This window comes from Diadema antillarum, unplaced genomic scaffold (genome assembly GCF_040938485.1).
Source record: "Diadema antillarum isolate AM-2024a unplaced genomic scaffold, OU_Dant_1.0 scf00000110, whole genome shotgun sequence".
Lineage (NCBI taxonomy): Eukaryota > Metazoa > Echinodermata > Echinoidea > Diadematoida > Diadematidae > Diadema > Diadema antillarum.
In genome coordinates, this window is record NW_027270999.1 from 922,956 (window position 1) to 943,398 (window position 20,443).

General features: G+C 38.9%; 1 protein-coding gene across 1 annotated transcript in view; it reads right to left on the reverse strand.

Moving 5' to 3' along the window:
• LOC139719421 (small subunit processome component 20 homolog) overlaps nucleotides 1–20,443 on the reverse strand; it is a 111,844-nt gene that overhangs the window by 74,611 nt on the left and 16,790 nt on the right. Inside the window, exon 3 of the mRNA XM_071630837.1 lies at nucleotides 666–732. Within this exon, the coding sequence (XP_071486938.1) occupies nucleotides 666–732 (67 nt within the window). The remainder of the gene's footprint in view (nucleotides 1–665; nucleotides 733–20,443) is intronic.

Here is a 20,443-nt window from a genome sequence, read left to right on the forward strand (position 1 = left end):
GACACCAGATGATAGACACCCAGATGAACACCCAACACTGAATGATCGCACTAGCTCACTTGAGCTTCTGGCTCTGGCTCAGGTGAGCAGAGAAAACTTGAACAACTTGAGCATGACAAAATATTGTGTACTGTATACCTGAGTCTTAAACTCTTTAATTGGGACTTCCTGACAAATTCACAAGTGGTTAAATTTGCAGTCATGGAGTGCAATAATGAACAGAGAAATGTACAATGTAACTTTTCTCACACGATTGTCTACAATACAAAGTATGGCAAATCCAGTCACATTTTTTTTCTGTTTGAAAGCATTTTCAAACACTTTCACATGTACTGCCAATATAATGCATGGAGTTTCAGATTGGTTTCTGTGAGAATTTGCCTCTCACAACGCTCATTACATCTTGGTGAAAATGTCTCATTTAGTGGCACTTTAGCAGAGATTTATACAGAGTTTTGAGGGAAATCTTTCTTCCCATACCCACACACACCACCACATAGGCATGTAAACACGCCAATCTAGTTCATTTTATATTCATCCCTGACAAGCATGAGGAAATTCCTGGTGAGAACCCTGACTGCTACAACCGTAGTATCCATTATACAGGAAAACAGTATCAAGTTCCAAGCACATAACCTCAGGATACCAGTCTATGTAATTCTTACCAAAGTCTTGTGTGCAGTTGAGTTCCTTCCACTTGGCAAGGCCTTCTGCAAAGAATGAATCTGCATACTGGAAAACAAGCACAAAAAGAACATTTAGACCTTTTTAAGGCACTCTCACATGACACTATTTCTGTTGATATCAGCGTCAGAGGCCCTACAAATGTAGCTATTCCTGCTGTGTATAGACCAGTTGCCAGTTAAAGACAGTTCAAATAACCTTGACATTTAAAGAGAAAAATTGCACAAACAAAGAAGGATTTAGTGAATGCAGCAATTAGTAGAACACATTCCGTGAAAGTTTGAGGAAAATTGGATAATCCGTTCAAAAGTTCTGATTTTTTTAAAGCTTGTAGTACAGCTACAGCTGAATGAGAATGCTACGACAGCTTGTGTAATCACACCAGAATGATATAAAGATATATAAAGATAATTTCACAAAATCTGATTTTTTAAATGGAAAGTACACATTCTTTTGACTTGTTGTTGACATATAATATGGGTTACATTATTCCCCCTTTGTAAAAGAGGTAAGTCGATTGCACTTTCATTATGGTAGAAAAATTTAATATTGTGACATTCTCTTTATATCCTCTTTATATTGTTGTTCTGGTGTGATGTCACAAGCTGTTGTAGCCTTCTTATCCAGCCATAGTGGCACTAAAACTTTAAACATTATATCTTTTGAACAGACTGTACAATTTTCCTCAAAATTTCACCAATATGTTCCAGTTATATTGGTGCATTCACTTAATCCATCAATGTATATTTGGGTATATAATTGCAAAAATACAATGTAGGCATGTAGTGAATTGAAAGTGGTGTTCCGTACATAACTGTTACATACAGTGTACATAACTCATGCACGTAAAAGATCCCGCCTCATTCATTCATCACAAAGAGCAGGGTGTTTAACCAGGTGAAGTGGTCCCACCTCACATCCAACTGGACCCCATGGAAGACCAGCTTAACGTAGCTGAATATGGGCTATCCAGCCATCTTCTCAGATGGAAAAAATAAATAAAATAAAAAAATAACTCGGGGTCCACTTTCAAGACCAATTTTGAAAGACATAACAGGAGTCAAGATTTATAACTGAGTAATGTTATTTTTGGTTTGCATTTAGGCAGCATAGTAGTCTGATAATAATATTGTGTTGATGGATTATTTTCCATTTAAAAACTGTTATGTACGTATCATACAAGTTGCCTTTACATTATTGATGTTTGAAATTCAGTAGTGTTGTAAAAGAAAACTAAATAATTCTGTAATATCATAATCAACTATTGTTCAAAGTTTGAAAACAACTAATATTTAATTATGTACAACTAAAAAAATTAGGGCATTGAAAAATACATGTTCTCCATGTACCACAAAAATTAAGATAAAAGGGCATTTTTCACCATAAACATGCTGTAAACTACCATGAAATTTGAATCAATTAACATGAAACCTTGTCTGTCCAGAGCTACTATGGCACATGCTCTCAAAAGTGAAATTGTCACCCTATGTCCTGGTCACATCAAAATGATCTAATTAAAAACTTCCAAAAGCACACTTCTGTACATTGTGCAGGTACATTTGATCTGAGCCTTGTGCATCATACTTTTCTCTCTAAAAATTCTTCAAATATTATTCAATAACAAGAGACCCGTGGGTCTCGCACTCATCTGAGTATCGCAAGTTCACCTTCCACACATTCTTGCACACAGCACTGACTTAGCTCTACATCACTTCTGGTTCTGGAGAAGAAGATTTTTAAAGATTCCTTAATTTGGGGGTAGGTGGGGCCCCCTGGGGCCCTCAGGGGAGCATGGTGACCATTTGAAGGAAAAAAAAAATGAGGTCCTATTTCCCTATGGGTGCTACCTGCCGAGTTTAGTGAAAATTCATCATAGGGTTTTCAAGAAGCAGATGGAAATGTACAATATATATCCCCCCCCCCCCCCCGATCCAAGGGGGGGGGGGGGGCTGGATCTGCCATGAACAAACTACAGTCATCAATTTACTGAGACCTATAGTATTAAACTGTAATAGCTCAAGCAATCCTGGGGCCTGTTTCACTAACATGGGAAATTGATCCAACCCAAGACCGATCCCAACTCTGGGATTGATACCATCCTGGGAACGACTCTTGTGACCCGTTTCACTAAATCGATCTTTGGTTGGGAACGATAATTAATTGAGTTCGACTGATTTAATCACAGTGAACGAGACTGTGATCGATAGTGAGAGCTAAAGGAGAGAAACATGGCAATGACAACCAAGCAGAAGGTACAGTAAAGAAACATTGAAATTAATATTTTGTGGTCAAATTTCATTTTCAGTACACAAATTTCATCTTAGAATGACATGTTTATTGTTATTTCCATGGCTGGCACCATTCCAAGTCTGTTCTGGCAGTCATAAGGAAGCAGTGCCCAACGATTTCTTTACGCTGTTCGTATTGAACATGTTAATCGCAACAATCGTGATTTGCTTAGTCCCATGTGTGTAATTACGCACACGTATGTCAGTTTACATCTACCACTGATACGGTAATCCACATCTAGCTCCATCCTTGCTTTGTCCATGCTTGTAGACTCATGACTGTAGACCTAGAATATATCTGTATATAAAATAGCATACATACTTATGATACAGGCTGGCAGTGCACGACAAAAGTTATAGTGCACGCAAAATATAACGATTGCAAACGATAACCCACTATCGATTTGATATCGGTTTTTGCTCCCTCATTTTAATCATCGAGTACTTGAATCCCGCACCTTATCAACGCGATTGCGCCATAACCACGATATATTTTGCTCGATATTATCGTTATTCTCAATTCTCGCAGGCTGGCTATGCCAGCAACTTATCTGTGTGATGGGACTAGACTTTCAGCGGTAGATTTAAACATGGAAGCTGAAATGAACAGGTTCGCTACTTTTAGAGAGACTGATCTATATAAACAGTATCTTAGACAATAAGGACACAAAGGATGCCATCAAATACGCCCTACGAATTTTGGACTCCTTCTGTTCTGAAAAAGGAATCAATCTGACGGATATTACTAAGCAAGTCAACCCAAGATTTGTGCCGCTTTCTCCGTACATTCTACGTGGAAGTGCGCCGTGGAAATGGGCAGCGTGTGGTGTGTACAGTATACGCTAAGCGCTTTTTGATCACGCTACGCTATGAACTTTACTACGACATTCACAACACACTCTCGGAATCCGCATGTGCAGCAACGGGGCCTGGCACGAGCCTTGTGTTTAAATCCAGTAGATCCCTAATCCTACAAAACATCATCTAGTCCTGGTCCTGGACCCACAGTGCAGTAAGTAGGGCGTCTAACGTGTTACTGTTAGTTGACCTATTGTAGGGTCAAGTGTTAACTAGCTCTGTCGCTCGTAAGTGACGTACAGTACAGTGTACGTAGATCTAGTATAAAAACGTTAGGCCAGGACCCCTAGGGCCCTAGACCTAACCTATTGTAGGGCCTAGAAAACGTTAGATATAACCACGTAGACCCTAGACTCTATAGTTGAATTTGGATCTTCAGGATTTTGTCTACACAGGTTCAAAGAAACTGGTATTATTGCTTGTGTAGACACGTGCAACTGTTAGAAATGATCTAGAGTCTAGGCTTATCTTGCCTGGGTATGTATGCTATTTTATATATCACATAGTGCATGACATCTTATTGCACTATAACAAGTACCAAGCACCTCCAAATTCTGAATTTGCCCTCAGGCAATTATATTCAATTCGGCCTGCGGCCTCATTGAATATAACTGGCCTTCGGGGCAAATTCAGAATTTGTCGGTGCTTATATTGTTATAGTGCATTCAGCCTCATGCACTATATATATAATATTAGTTACAACTTGTCACTGATAAGATTTCGATTAAGTGAGCTGCGAATAATTTGTGAAATGTCAGCAATATCGCAGACGCTGCCAGGCGATCGCGTAGCCTCCGCAGGCTGTCCATTTAAAATTCCAATTTGAAGCTCCTCCAGACAGACAGCTTTTTCTGCCTAGAAACTCTAGACCCTCTACCTAACAATAACATTGTTAGACCTCTACTGTTCATCGCAATCACAATTCTCGCTATCGCCAATGACGTTAAAAGTACCCGGATGTGGCTTTTTCGTCGAGATTTAGTACACTTGGTAGCAAGGGCACTTCTGGCGCGGGGCATAATTTGCACAACGCTAGCGTGCGCGTACGTGTACCTTACCTATAGCGCAGCGCCGACCATGGATACTAGTACAGTAGGCCGCTGTATGTACCGCCCGAGCCAGCGAGTGGCCAGGCCTGTCATACTCGTACACTGTAGTCCCCGCCGCCGCCGGCAGCCGGCCTTGCATTTATAAGCATGCACCACTGCACGCAGCGCATAAGCTAACACATACCGGTACAGTGTACTGCTTGATCATGCGATCGATGTGCACATCACAGATCAGTCATCTCTGCATACGCTGAAAATATGCTGGAAAATATTCACCCACCTGGATATACAGTATATCATCATGGAATGCCAATCTTTTTTCTTTTTTTTATTTGTTCTCTGTCGAAATGTCGCGAACACAATCGGGAACGAACAGTGATCTCGAACTTATCCTGTCTCCGAAGCAATTTCTTCCAAGTAAGTACGTACAATGTACGTAGGCACTAGGCCTACTACCTAGTGCTACTACCACTACTAGTAAGTCGTGCGTGCACGTACTGCTCTGTGGAGTCACCCGTAAACTTCACCCACGCGGCCACGTCACGTCTCGCATGCCAGTAAGGGTCCTATTTCTGCAGATTTTTTTCGTTTATTGTCGTGCGAACAACACATGGCAGCTTCGCAGCAACAACCAATAGTCGTATTAACAGCAATTTCTTAAGAATGGAGAAATTTCAAATCATATTAAAGCTGTAATTCAAGTCGAGAAAACCGGAAGTACACGTAGAATACAGTCGGTTGTGTGTGTAAATAGCATTAGTCACGTATCACGCGCGTACGAACGGAAGTGACTTTGCTACCGGACTATCCCATAATGCACCGGAAATGACGCTTAAATCAACATCCGGGTACTTTTTACGTCATTGGCGATGGCGAGAATTGAGTCTCTCTTGTCTAGACCTAGACCCTGTACTGTTCAATTCGAGTGCAGTGTACAGTGCAGTAGATTCCATTAAGGTCTAGCCTAGTACCAGGTACTACAAATACTAGGTACTAGTAGTTAGCTAACATTAGTATCATCAGATATCTAACGTTAGTCAGTAACACATAGATCTAACATTAGATTAGTCGAGAACTAGATACACAGTAATGGCAACGTAGCATGCTGATTCCATGAGAGACCTCTATATCTTTGTCTGATTTTGTTTTCGGTGCTAAGTACTCGATATCCATATTTGCATGTTTACTAGACCCTAGAGCTCCATACGGATGTTATCTCAAGTTCCACTACTGTTTTGTTGGAACAAGCCGTCCATAATTCGACTATAACACTGTCCAAAATTTGACATCCGGGTATGTGTAAAGACCTAATTCTATGCTTTTACGTGTGGTCACATTTTTGCGTTGAACTGCTGTGTATTTTTTTTTTTTTTTTGGGGGGGGGGGGGTACAACAAATTGTACCAGACTGCACCAAAGTTAATTCATATCACACCATAGCCTATTTCAATATGCATCCCTCAATGTGTAGGTTACTTCAGGTAAGTGTCACAAATGTACACACTAGTAGTTATGTACATGTATGATGTACTGCATCCATGGCTGTTTTAATGTGTATGTACACAGGTTGACCAGATTAATGGAGAACATTCTATGTGGTATAGATACAGTACATACAGGCTGAACAGATAAGTGGAGAATTTTCTAGGTGGTATACAATGTAGCTACAGAGTACATGCATGTAACAGGAAATACATTATAGCTCACTCAATTTAGAATGATTTCACCCATTCCAGAAAGTTCTGGGAAGTGCTTACATGTTTGGCTGAGTGAGGCACTGTCCCTGTAGCCCAATGTGATTGGTAGTTATTTTTGGTAATGATGTTTTGTACATAGTTAGGCAGTGAGTCATCCAGGATTCCTGGAACTTGGACTAGCTAGAATGTGTGGCCCCAGGTTGGAGAGAGTTACAGAATGTGCTAGAAGGGGTGAATAGATAGTATATATTAAGCTAGAGAAATTCTGCAGTAGGCAGAGTACCCAACACCTCTGCTCTGAGAGTTACGTCACTTCTGGCTCTGAAGCGACTTGTTATAGTCAGTCCTGTGTTACCTGCTGACCTATTATGTTTGTGGAGATAAGGCCTGGGAGACATTTTGCCTGCAGAGAACTAATGTGCCTTCATTGGACTCCATATTTTAATGTCAATGGACATTGCTATGGCAAAGCTGTGACGGGCTGGATTCCTAGCTGGACAATATAAAGTGAATCATCATTCAACGCATCGACTGGACGTGGTCGTTGGATTCTGCACATTTCGCTGTGAACATTCTACCGTGGATCTATTGTGGACGTATATCCTGGATTTTTACCCCAGATTTATACCGAGGATTATCGCAACCTGCGCCTCTGGATTAACGTCGGAGGTATCATTCATCGGTGCATCGCGGATCATTCATTTGGGCATCGAGCATCGTATTTGGACATTTCCAGGGATATTGCATGTAATGCGTGTAAGTGATTCCATTACCGATTTGTAATTGTTTCTATTGATCATTGTTGTACTGATATGACGCCGATTACCAGTCTGTACCCACAATATCACTGTTAATAAACCGCCTGAACATCAGTTGATTGTTTCTTTTGTGCGATCATTCTCAGAGTGATTTTGGTCGTAACATAAGATAGCGTAGGCAGCAGCGCAGCGTATGCTGCGAAGAGCGAGGTTTTTACAGTAACCATGTGCAAAGTCAATGTCAATATCAACAATTTCCTTTACCGAGTTGGTTCCAACTTACTTGAGTGATTGGAAAAAAGCTGGTAGTATTTCCTGCCATTTTCATACAATTTGGTATTACAGTAAAATCAAAATATCTCTACATGGGTATGAAAGTACAATGCACAATTGTGGGCAAGTCCAAGATAAGGTCCCCTCAGAAGGCAAAATTTCATCTTTGCTCAATATTGACATATTTGGTATCATTTTGAAGCTTATGAGTTGAAGTTTTGATTTCCATGGAGGAAAAAATGATATTATGTAAATTTATGCAAATTTCAAGGGCTTCATTTGCATAAATGTAAAACACAGCGTTACGTATGGGACATTTATAAAAATTCATATTTATTCAAAGGAAAGCAAATGATATTTGATTAATATGTGGACATAAGAAGTTCATCAAATAGTTTAACTTGGTATGAAAATTTAGGGATTATGCAAATGATTATGCAAATTAGCTTGTGTCCTATCATGAAATGTCCCATACGTAACAAAATGAGGTAATTTTTTTAGGTTTTTTCTGAAATTGCTAAGGTTATTTGAATGCCCTTTTGGAAAGTTCTAATTTATTGTTTAGAGAAATTAAATACCACAGAAAAAAGAAAAAACAGTGAAAGAAATATTCTTTATTAGGCATTGAAATAATGTTACGTATGGGACAAATGCGTTACGTATGGGACATCCTCATATATATTGCATGTGAATGCATGTAGCTAGCTGGGAAGGTCTCTCAGTGCACAAATGGTCAATCATCCTGGAGAAAGCATCCCAACTTTGGAGCTACTTTTTGAGTTATAGACACTTGAAACAATACATGTACTTGACTGAACAATTTTCAGAAAGGGGGAGGGGAAGATGGCAAAATACACAATGAAAATCAGCATTAAAGGGATGGTATAGTTTTTGTAGAAATGGGGATTCAGTTTTCAACATTTTATGAGATGACTGGAAACCAACAATATGAATTACTAAAAAGCATACAATTCTAAGACTAGAGGAATTCAAAGTTAATTTGATGGAGATCCAATTTGAAATGGTTGTGATATTAAAAAAAAAAATAAAGTAAAATGATTTTTTTTTTTAATTGCAAGTGATACACAAATTGTCCTTATTCAGTTTTCAATAGTAGCCACAACAAAATTCATGGGTATACATACTGAGGTGTGACTCCAATCAATGACCTGACTGCTAGACAGACATCATACATCTACTCGATTACTGGAATTCCACGCAGCAGGTATTGCTTATCTATCAAGATTAATATTTCTTGTGTCAAGTTGTTTTTTTATTGAAACTAAATGGCAAACTGCCCTTCATCAATGGAAGTAAACACTTTAAAATATTCATTTTTTTTTTAGTAGTAACTATCCTGATTAAAATAGGGCATACATACTCAGGTTGGTCATAAATAATATAGAATATGATTGAGTATGATTATGATGGTAAATATTTGGGGGATGTTGTTCCCTTGACAATCTGGATCAATATTTGAGTAATTTCAACTGATTCCACCTCAATAATTAAATGCAAAAATTGTGTATTTTGCAAAATTATTTTGCAAAATACCCATAAACATGGTTCTCCACACACTGAACGAATGGGGGACAAAGGGCATGCATACTCAGGTTGGTCATAAAAATATGAAAATATGATTGAATATGACTATGATGACGAATATTTGGGGAATATTGTTTCCTTGACAATCTGGATCAGTATTTGAGTAGTTTCAACTGATTTTACTTCAATAATTATGCAAAATACCCATAAACATGGTTCTCCACACACTAAATGAATGGGGGACAAAGTGTCCCGTACGTAACTGTCCCATACGTAACACGTCATGTCTCTCTTTAATTAGAACCTGTAATTAGAGCTCTTTGCCTAATGACATGAAACTTACCTGTGATAATCTTGAGTGTTGTGACTTTCATCACAGTGAGTTACAAGTTGTAGAATGAAATACTTTCAGAGAGTTTTGAGGTTGAAAAAAATGTTAAAAAAAACAAAATTTTTCTGGTCCCATACGTAACGGCACATATTTTTTCTAGAATATAATTGTCGAGGTCATTTTCCGCAATTTTTTACATGATTATACTTCTCCTAGATATCAATCACCATGATAAAGTTCAATATGATCAAAGGCCATTAACACTATTTTTCAGGTCATAAAAGTCTCTGAATGTCCCATACGTAACGCGCGTGTTATCTTGGACTTGCCCTTATGCAAGTCGGTGACACTTCCTTTTCCCGCTAGGTTGAGTAATGACAGACAAATTTGAGAAAAAGAACTAGAGCTTGAGATATTTTACTTGTCATAGCACATTTCTACAGACTTGTATAGTTAAACTTTGTAATATGCGTTATTCTGTTATCAGCAGGGACTGGCTCTGAATGTGATGCACTCTTCTACACAGTGGTCAAGAGGACTGTGCAAACCTTATGAGAGAGGTGAATTCCTGACCAGGCTTTGAGCTCATTGATTGACTGGAAAGGTGTAAGTTACATTTCTTACAATTTTCTGAAAGCTCAGTATTGAAAAGGTTTTTCAATGTATTATCTATACCGAGTTTTAGAAATCAATCATACTATTGTGGGAGGGAAAAAAAAAATCTAATGGGGATGTGGTGGTAGTGGTATTTCTAATCACAATACCTATGTACATTTTTATCCTTATGATGACACCATGTACTTTGAATGCTTATTTTCCTGATACCAAGTGTGAAATTTCCTTGAATTCATATTTTTTCTAGCGTCTTAAATCTGCCTCCCTCAGAGATATATAAATTCTTCTCTTTCTTCTTCTCTGTAAAGGATCGTCAGATACTTTTAGTTGGTATTATGTGATCCAGCATTGGCAAATCAAGATCAATAAAACGGCATGAAATATGTCATGAATCCAAAACCCTGAATGTACAGAAAGGTTTAAACCAATGCAGTTGTTGGTATGGAGACCAAAAATGCAAGTAGTGTAATATCTTACTTTAGAGTTATGACCATTGCCCATCATTTTTTTTATTAAGTCCTGAGAGATTTGACTTCATTAATTGGCAGAGTGACATCTATTTGCAACATGACTTTGTCTTGAATTAAGCTAGATATCAAAATGAACTAGAAATGTCGCTATGGCGACTGGTATGCCTCCGCCATAATGCATGATTCTCCTAATAGGTCTAGATAGTACATGTGGACAATGTGTGATTACATTTTCACAAAATTGGCAATTTAATATGGCAAGTTTGTCACAAATGTGTTGAATGTTCACCTTCCTTGACCTACGTTTAATTGGATGAATAGGAGAGCATGTATTTGGGATTTAAGGACTTTAAACTTGACTTTGACCCATTCATATGTTTATGCATTGAGCAATTTTCTAGGTATGGAGAAAAAGTGCAATTTCTGTAACTATTGAATAGTAGATTGTTACCATTTTCACCTGGCCTTTGACCCTAAAATTCATAAGATAATCACTGTCAGGCAGAACATGCATAAATATGTAGTATGTTTCGAGATAACTTGAGCCACTTCCGAGATATGGAGGAAAAAATTACTTCAGCACTTTCACTTGATCTTTGACCTTTTGACCTTTGAGGCAAAAACAAAAGAAAAAAAAACTTTCTAGAGAATCTCTATTAGGTTATACATGCATACACCAAGTGTTAAAAAAACCCAATCCTGCTGGCATTGCATAAACATGAGGGAAATAGTAAAATTTTGAAGTGTTGCCATTGACCTTTGACCCCTGACCTTTGACCCCATGAACCCTAAATTCTCTAGATAATCACTGCCAGTCAGTACATGTATATATACTATGTTCCATGAAGATATCTTGAACAATTTCCAAGGTACAGAGAAAAAAGGTAAAGTTTTAATATTTTTCACTTGACCTTTTGACCTTTGACCTTTGACCTCATGACCCAAACTTTCACCAGAGAATCTTAATTGGATAATACATGTATACACTAAGTTTCAAGAAAATATCTTCAGGCATTGCGTTGATATGGTGGAAATAGTAAGATTTTATGTATTTGACCTTGACCTTTTGACCTTAGACCTTGAGCATGTGCACCCAAAAGTTGATAGGCACAACTTCACCCCCTAATACACATACATGCCAAGTTTCATTAGGATACCTCAAAAGGTTTTGATAGTTACCCTGTCCACAAAATTCATTACGGACGGACGGAAGGACGGACGGAAGGACGGACGGACGGACGGACGGAAGGACGGACGGAAGGACGGAAGGACGGACGGACGGACAACCCGAAAACATAATGCCTCCGGCACCACTTCGTGGCGGAGGCATAAAAATAGCATTATTTGGGCTAGAGATGTAATGTGATCTGTAGTTTCCGTGTAATACAGACCTATTGTACCCTCACATGCCATGTCTTTTTTTTATTTGCAAAATAATCTTTTGCTTTTAAATGTGACCATCTTTGAGAGTCCATCAGGTTATGATATGAGTCATTACAGAATTAATGTGATAGGAAAAAAAACTTAACAGTAACAAAACCATTTTGTAGTTCAAGACGTCTTCAATGTTTCTCTTTTTATTTTATATGCTTTGTTTTACCTCAGGAAGGGACAATTGCTGAGTTTTATTGGTCATGTGTCGTCAACAAGGAACATCTACGGTCACAGCCTTCTTCCTTTCTATTCGAGGATATGAAACCCTATTCCTTCATATGCAGCTGTGGAGAACAGCTAGGGGACTGTCTTGTCCAAGCATTGTAGCTACAGATGATCTTGTCTTCAAGTTGAGCTTTCAAACCTGTTCAACTGAACCCTTATCTTTTCAAGCAACTTTGTGAATGACGTGTGATACATTCTGGGAGCCGGGCACCTTTGAATGTTTCTACATAGATGAATGGCGCTATGCTATTTCCTCATCATCATGGTCATCTTTGTTCTAGATCTTGGCTTCTAGCCACGTTACATGGCAGAGTCACCATTTTCTTTTAAGAGGGATTTGTGTATAAACTAGGGGGATCTGCAACTGTGGCATCATGCTGTCCCGCAATTTATGAATAAGCCCAGCCAACAGTAATGTAACAATCTATTCATCATCTCCAACCTCCACACATAACAAGTCCACACAAATACGACAACAGTTGAGTCAGAGGTGATAAGGGAATAAAAAGTTACCTTTGATTTTGATCTCCCTGTGTAACAACAATAGTATTCTTTCAAAATTCATTTAGCAAGAAAGTTTAGGCATTATTGTATAAATATTTTACTGTAAATGTGTTAATAGTGTCATGAATATGCATTTGTACAAAGTGGGTGTGACCTGTTCTGCCCACAGTGGAAGTCAAGACAGCTCGAAGCTGGGACCATGCCATCTGAGGAAGCGAGGGAAGAATAAAGTTTTCATTACTTTAAGTTTGATTAGTGGTGGTGATTTGTTCAGTGTCAGAATGTGTGACATATTGTTGCCCCACCAGGATTTCCCTCATTCCGTAATACTGTAATAGCAAGTACAAGAGTATGCTGTCAGCAGATTCCTGGAAACTTAGGCCAAGTAAAAAAAGAAAGTAGTTTCTCGTCCGGGTTTTTTGAGCAAGGCGATGAGGGAGGTCCTTACTATTTGATATCTTACTATTTTTTCAAGGATCGTCAAAATGAAAGTAATATGTGTTTCTCGTCCGGTAATTCTGAGAAAGGTAACGAGAGAGGGCTTCAATTCAATTTATGAAATGAAATATCACTCTGGTAGCTGTGTTATGAAAGTGTACGTCTTGCCTGCACTCTGTGCATTTTCAAACAAATAGATATATGTGCCATACTTGAAATGAAACTTCATGCATGCAGAAATCCATTTGCTTTTTCTTTCCACTACAGATGTCAAGGGAACATGACCATCTTAATACTGGTATTTAGTGTTGTAATGGCTTTTCTGATACCACTGTACTTGCAATTCTGATGTATTGTGCTATTAATTGAAACAGGTATGAAACATGTCTTTCAACAAAATGTACGACTGAAATAAATTCCATGATATTCAAAACACTGCTTTATTTATTGGTGATTGTGACTTTTTGTGTCCACACAGCTGGTATGTATATATCTGCAGTTCTTCACAGTACAATTGTAGCACATTCAACTGGAAACTGGCTTGTACAATTGCAGATGGATGTCAAAATGATACTGATATGGCATTCTAGCATTAAACGTTTAAAGATGTTTCTTCATGTTCTAAAAAGACATTTGATAATTACTCATTATTCGGATGATGAATGATTGTATAACAGTACACTATACAGATGATACCACTCACGGTTGTGTCCGTGAATTTACATCGTGAAGAAAAGTATCCCGCAGAAATACGAGACAAACCAGAATCCGTGGAAAAGTTATTTATTTTGTAGATACACCCATTTAATAATTCTACATTTGCTGGAAAAGCGCATTCATTTTCTCTTCAAAGAGAATGTATCGCCGTGACAGACCAGGGGATGGGGACCCTGGACAGCTACAAAACACGCACACTTTGCCGATATACGGTGCGGCACGGCCACTGCACTGGCACCAGGGAGGTGTGGACCTCCCTGCTGGCACCGGTACCTTCCGACACTGCACACACATGCACATAGTCACAATGACATGAAAATGTATACAAACTCGATACCGTACAATCCTAACAAGCATTTGTACAGTACAATTCATCCGCTTAAAATATCAGAAACGGGGAAAAATACGAACAACGCGCGAAATATGCGTGGAATATCAGCGATTGTTCGCAAAAATGTTGCCGCTATCGCGTTCACGACGTACCGAGTGCGCTGTACATCACAGCCCTGTAGGCCGGCCCGCCGCGCCGCCCATCGTCCAACTACAGTGCAGTTCGACGCTTTGTGGGTCATTCCTTCTTGCCGATCGGCCGAGCTCGCAGTGTGAAATGCATGCGTTATTACATACGCACTACACACAGAAGCTACAGCTGTACTACAGTCTACAGCTAAGTAGAGGACGCAAAGGCGTAAAAATTAGAAATGAGACGTCACGATTGGTAGGTGAATTGTCGATCTTTTTTTTTTCGGCGGCCGAAAAAAAAGTAAATATCAAAAAAGTCGATGCGGCAACTGAAAATCGATGCGGGCGGGGAGCGGGTTGGGACGAGAATTATGAATTTCTTGGTATTTTCAACGCCATTTTGAAAATAGTAAATAGTAAAAAAATCGATGCGGCGGCCAAAATCGATGCGCGCGAGGACGAGAAACTGGTTTCTTTTTTTACTTGGCCTTATACCTTTGGCTGGTGAATACTTTTACTTTGAAACCTCACTCTTTAACTTTTGACATGACATTGAATTTGATCTCATTGTGAATGTTTGTGAGCTTAGAATTTAAAAAAAAAAAAATCAATTTGTGTCATATTCTGTCAAAGATAACCATCATATTATATGTATGATAAATAGCCACTTTGTTATGAATTTGTTTTATCTGACTAGATTCAAATAGAAACCATCTAAGGCAATGAGTAAGCCATTTTAGTCATAGTCCTTGCTTGGTTCTTCATTTTTTCTTTGTCTATGTAATTGTGTGTCAAAGTCATTATAAATCTGTAGTCTCTTCCATCCCCCTCTAAAATCCAGGTATATCATACTTCCTCTTTTTTGCTCAATTTCTCTTGAACCTATTTTTCTTATTGCTCTCTTCTTGTACTGCTATGATTCTCTCATTTTCATTCTCCCTGGTGTGCATAATATGCTACCTTTCTCTCCTTTCCATTCTCCTTGTTATGCATTTATGCTACTTCACTCTTGACCTTTAACAATGAAAAAAAAAACTTGTGTCTTGTGTTGGAGGCTTAAAAGAGGGAATGTCTGAATGGAGTTGTCTCATGTTGTAATGTGTATGAATTTGATTTGAATTTGAATATTTTTTTCAGCTGTAAGAGAAGAGAAAAGCTACTGTATGTAGAAGAAAGATGAATACTAGTATTAAAGTTTCATTGGTGTTGATTTTCATATCTTATTCATTCATGACTTCAATTACCAGATTATTTCTTCTATGTGATTTTAACACACCCAGATGTGAATGATTTGCCCTTCACGTGTGAACGTGATGTAGTGGTGTTGAAACCCAAGTACAGGCTTTCAGATAATGAAGAGTGTGTATTCATTGCATTCTTTTTTTCCTGTAGCATTTTGACATTGCACAATTAAATCGCATCAAATGTGAATATTTTTGTAACAATTGACTTATTCAGAAGTGTCTCGAGTGCTGTAGTTGATTGATATTGTTTTATCGAGTGCTATAGTTGATGGTTTTGTTGGCACACAGTGAATTTGTGTATCTATGTAAATATATTATATACATGTGACATGTAACCATATAACATATAGCACAAAGGTCCACCTTTCAGTGCTCATGGTGCTTTAAAGATGAAAAGATAGATACACATGTTCAAACATGTCAACAAAGATGAAAATGGCAAACAAAAAACAAACATACCAAATAAAGAATACAATATTGTTCCAAACATGAATGCCAGCAATTACAGTCCTCAGTCTGAGTGGAACAGATATGATATATATTATGTATGTTTGTATGTATGTATAGATATATATATAACTGCATCATGTCTGTTAAATGCCCAAGGTGGCATATAGGTGAAACTAGCACAAAATTCTGTACTAGTATGAGGTTCAACATAATTAAATTGATAATTTCACCCTGTGAATGGTCTTTATATTATACTGGGCAATATATGCATGTATGTACTTAGCCTTCGCGTGATACTAGTATACTACATTGTATATGGCATTTTCCTCACCCTCTTCCTCTTTATTTTCTCTCTTTCCCTTCTTTCTTCCTTCCCTTTATTCGTACTTTTTTGCTCTTCTCTCTTTTCCCTCTATGTAACATACGAGCACATGACAAATTGTATCACTTCATTGCCATTATGACGCTTCTGTGTGAGGTCATCGCTATCATGACGTAACAAGTATAAGCGCGCAACTCAGCGAGTGTAATGGATCTTTCCCAACTTGGGTCAGATCTGAATCAATCCCAACTTTGGGTTCAATTCCCAGCTCCGTATCGTTCCCAAATTGCTTAGTGAAACAGTCCTAACTTTTTTGGAATGATCAATCCCAAAACTGCTCCTGGGATCAATTGAATTGAACTTAGGATTGATCCCAGAGCTTAGTGAAACAGGCCCCTGGTATTTGAGAAGAAGATTTTTGAAGATTCCTTTTTTTTTGGGGGGGGGGGAGGGGGATGGTTGGGCCACCTGGGGGGCCCCCAGGGAGGCTACCTGCGACTAGGTTTGGTGAAAATCAGTAATGGGGTTTTCAAGAAGAAGATGAAAATGTAAAAAAGTTTATGCACGACCGAAGACCGACGACAGACGACAAACGGAGAGCGATCGCAATTGCTCCCCTGAGCCTTTGGCTCAGGTGAGCTAGGATATATCAATAGACCCTGGGGTCCCACATTCACCTGAGTACAATTGTATCGCAAGCTCACCTCAGTTTGCAATATTCCATCACACTGGTATTGGTAAAAATACTTACAAAGTACACTGTATTTATAGACAATTTAACTATGCAGTTTACAAAATATTTACATATTTGTTACATATTTGTTTTAAATGTAAAAATTGCTCCCCCCCCCCCAATGTAATCCCAGCCCAAATCCTGGATCTACTATGAATTACTTTGAAAGTGCATTCACTTTTGTATTTAAGATGTTACTCAGAGCATTCCAATTTTAAACAATATTTGTCTTCTTTTCTTTTTTCTTTTAAATAGGTGGTTCTGCGGTCCTTGTATTGAGTACATTTTGTCACCCTTGTGATAATGCACTAGGTTTGGTAACAAATTTGACCAAGTGTTCACAAGGAGACGAAGAAAATGTGTTGTCCCCCCCCCCCATCCTCCCCACTTGAACCCCCTTACCCCAGCCCACCCCTGGATCTGCCATGAACAAAGTAGAAACTACAGTCACCAATCTACTTACTCATAGCACTGAGTAATAGCTTTCTAATATACTCTTCTGGTTCTAGATAGAAGATCTGCCACAAACAAACTTAAAACTACAGTCACTAAGTATACAATGTAGTTCTACATTTAGTTAGCTTATCACTTAAGTTGAGATTTGCAAGATGGGGGTTTTGTTTGTCTCCCCCCCCCCCCCCAGGCATTGCACTCCAGGGGCCCCCAGGTGGGGAATGGTGCATACTTGTACCATGGGCGTCACCAGGGGGGTGCGTTGGGTGCGAACGCACCCCCCTTCAGATCCTAAAAAAAAAAAAAAAAAAAATTGCACCCCTGGTTCTGGCAGCACTGATTTTATACATATCTATTAGTATTCTACAGTGTTTACTATTTATTGACCGTACTGTACATCCGTACCATACGGAGCACTTATACACGTTTGCATACATGTACGTGTGCTACTTACAAGTACGTGAATGTAGGGTCTATGTACGTTACTTCTGACCAATCCATATTGCCAGCCCAAGAGCGAGCCTTTGTCATAGCCTCATTAAAAAAAAAAAAAAAAATGAAGGGGCAAGCATATTTTAGTTATGCCCCCCCCCATGATTAATAATTCCCGAAATTAGAAGATTTTCTTGCTTTTGAAAGAAAACAAAAATGTTGCCCCCTTAAAAACATTGGAAGGCAAGCGCACTATTTGCCCCACCCCACATAATCATAATTTCCCGCGATGAAAAGATTTTCTTGCCTTTTTGTTAGAATTCAAGATATCTGTCCAATTATTTCACCCAAAAGTAGTGGCGTAACTACGGAGGGGGGGGGGGTGCGCCCCCCTCCCAATCCGCTGGTTTAAAAAAAAAAAAAATTACCGAAATAGTAGTTCAAGTGTTAGTAAACTGCTTTTGAATGAAAGGGTGATCCAGAAATAAGATATTTTTCTATGATTTCTTTTAACCATAACTAAATAGGTATATAGTGTGAAACATTGTTCAAAAAGCCTGGCCCCCTGGCCGACAAAAGATTGTGATTCCTGGTTGGCATTCTGCATATAAGCAGAATGTGCGTAGTGTACTCAGTACATCCGAACGAAGAGTCGCTACAATGTTGCGCAATGTGACGTAGAATGTACACTTTTGTACCTTACGCTTCGTTATATCAAAGCTAGATCATTGATTTTGCAGTGTTGCTTTACATACTAGTCTAGGCTATATAAAAATGTCTTGCATTGCCAATAAAATGACTTGACCTGGGCTAATTCCTAACTTTTCCATGTATATAATACACACACACAAACAAACACGCACAATTAGTTTAGGGGATGCTCTAAAGTGCAGATTTTGGACATCCTTTCCCCGCTTGGTCACTTCGACGCCACCTCGCTGGTCATACCTCCCCCGGTCATGAACATAAACCCACACCCTTGACTACCACTGGCGGATCCAGGGGAGGGGCGCACCGGGCGTCCCCCCCTCCCCCCTTTAATTTCCAAAGCGAAAAAAAAAATAATAAAATAGCTGCAAACGGCAGTTTTTGGATAGTAAAATGTCAAAATTTTCAAGCTCGCTCGCTCCTCTCCCTCACATTTAGTCGTAATGCCATTCTCCTGAAGTTGCTGCCAGTAATTGCCGGCAGTTGCGCCTGGTGCGCCCCCCCCCCCCTTAATTTCCAAAGCGAAAAAATATAGCTACAAACGGCAGTTTGGGGTCTGTAAAATGTTAAAATTTTCAAGCTCGCTCGCTCCGTTTGCTCGCATTTAATCTTTATGCCATTCTTCTGATGTTGCTGCCAGTAATTGCCTGCAGTTGCGCCCGGTGCGCCCCCCCCTTAATTTCCAAAGCGAAAAAAATATGGCTGAGAACGGCAGTTTTGGGACTGTAAAATGTAAAATTTTCAAGCTCGCTCTCTTCGCTCGCTCGCATTTAATTGTTATGCAATTCACCTGATGTTGCTGCCAGTAATTGCCAGCAGTTCCGCCCGGTGCCCCTCCCCCTTTAATTTCCAAAGCGAAAAAATATGGCTAAGAACGGCAGTTTTTGGACTGTAAAATGTAAAATTTTCAAGCTCGCTCGCTCACTCGCTCGCATTTAATTGTTATGCAATTCTCCTGATGTTGCTGCCAGTAATTACTGGCAGTTGCGCCCGTTGCGCCCCCACCCCTCCTTTATCGGCATTGCCGTTCTCTTTATTATTGTAACTATTGCTCAAGCCTTGATTATAAGATTTTCGTTAACCTATACTTCGCAGTTGCAGGGTTTTTTTTTTCTATATTCTTTTTTCTTCTTCTCTTTCTTCCTCAAACCCCCGAGGATCGTCATCTGTGTTGCATATTCCTGTCTATTTTGTTACCTCTTTATCACGCTATAGTTTTGTTTCCTCTTGTGTCGTCATATCAGTTTTTTTTTCTTGTTTTTCCTCCTACAAGTAGTCTTGTTGCTGTCCCAGTCCTGTTGCATGTTCATTACTCTGTTTGTAGTTGTTCTATGTATAACTGTTTGTTCGTCTGTCTCTTAGTGGGCTGCCAAACTTTTTTTGTGACGAACTTTTTGTGCGGATTTTTTGCTGTTTTCAATTCAATTTTTACATCGGACTTCTAATAACGAGGGGCCCACACTCTACAAGCTCTGTCTTTTTAGTGGGTCCCTCCGTTTTTTTCACACAGTGCATAATTATATTGAAAACTATTTCACTTTCGTTGTCTTAGCAACTATTGCAATGTATCGATACTGTTAGTTTTTTTTGTGCTATTATTGTTGTTTTCTCTGTACAATTGTATGCATTGATTTTGTCACTTAAGAAAGTGAGATTTATGTTTGTGTTATGTATTGTGGAAAAAACGAATAAATATGAACTTGAACTTGAACTTGAACTTTATTTCCAAAGCAAAAAATATGGCTCAAAATGGC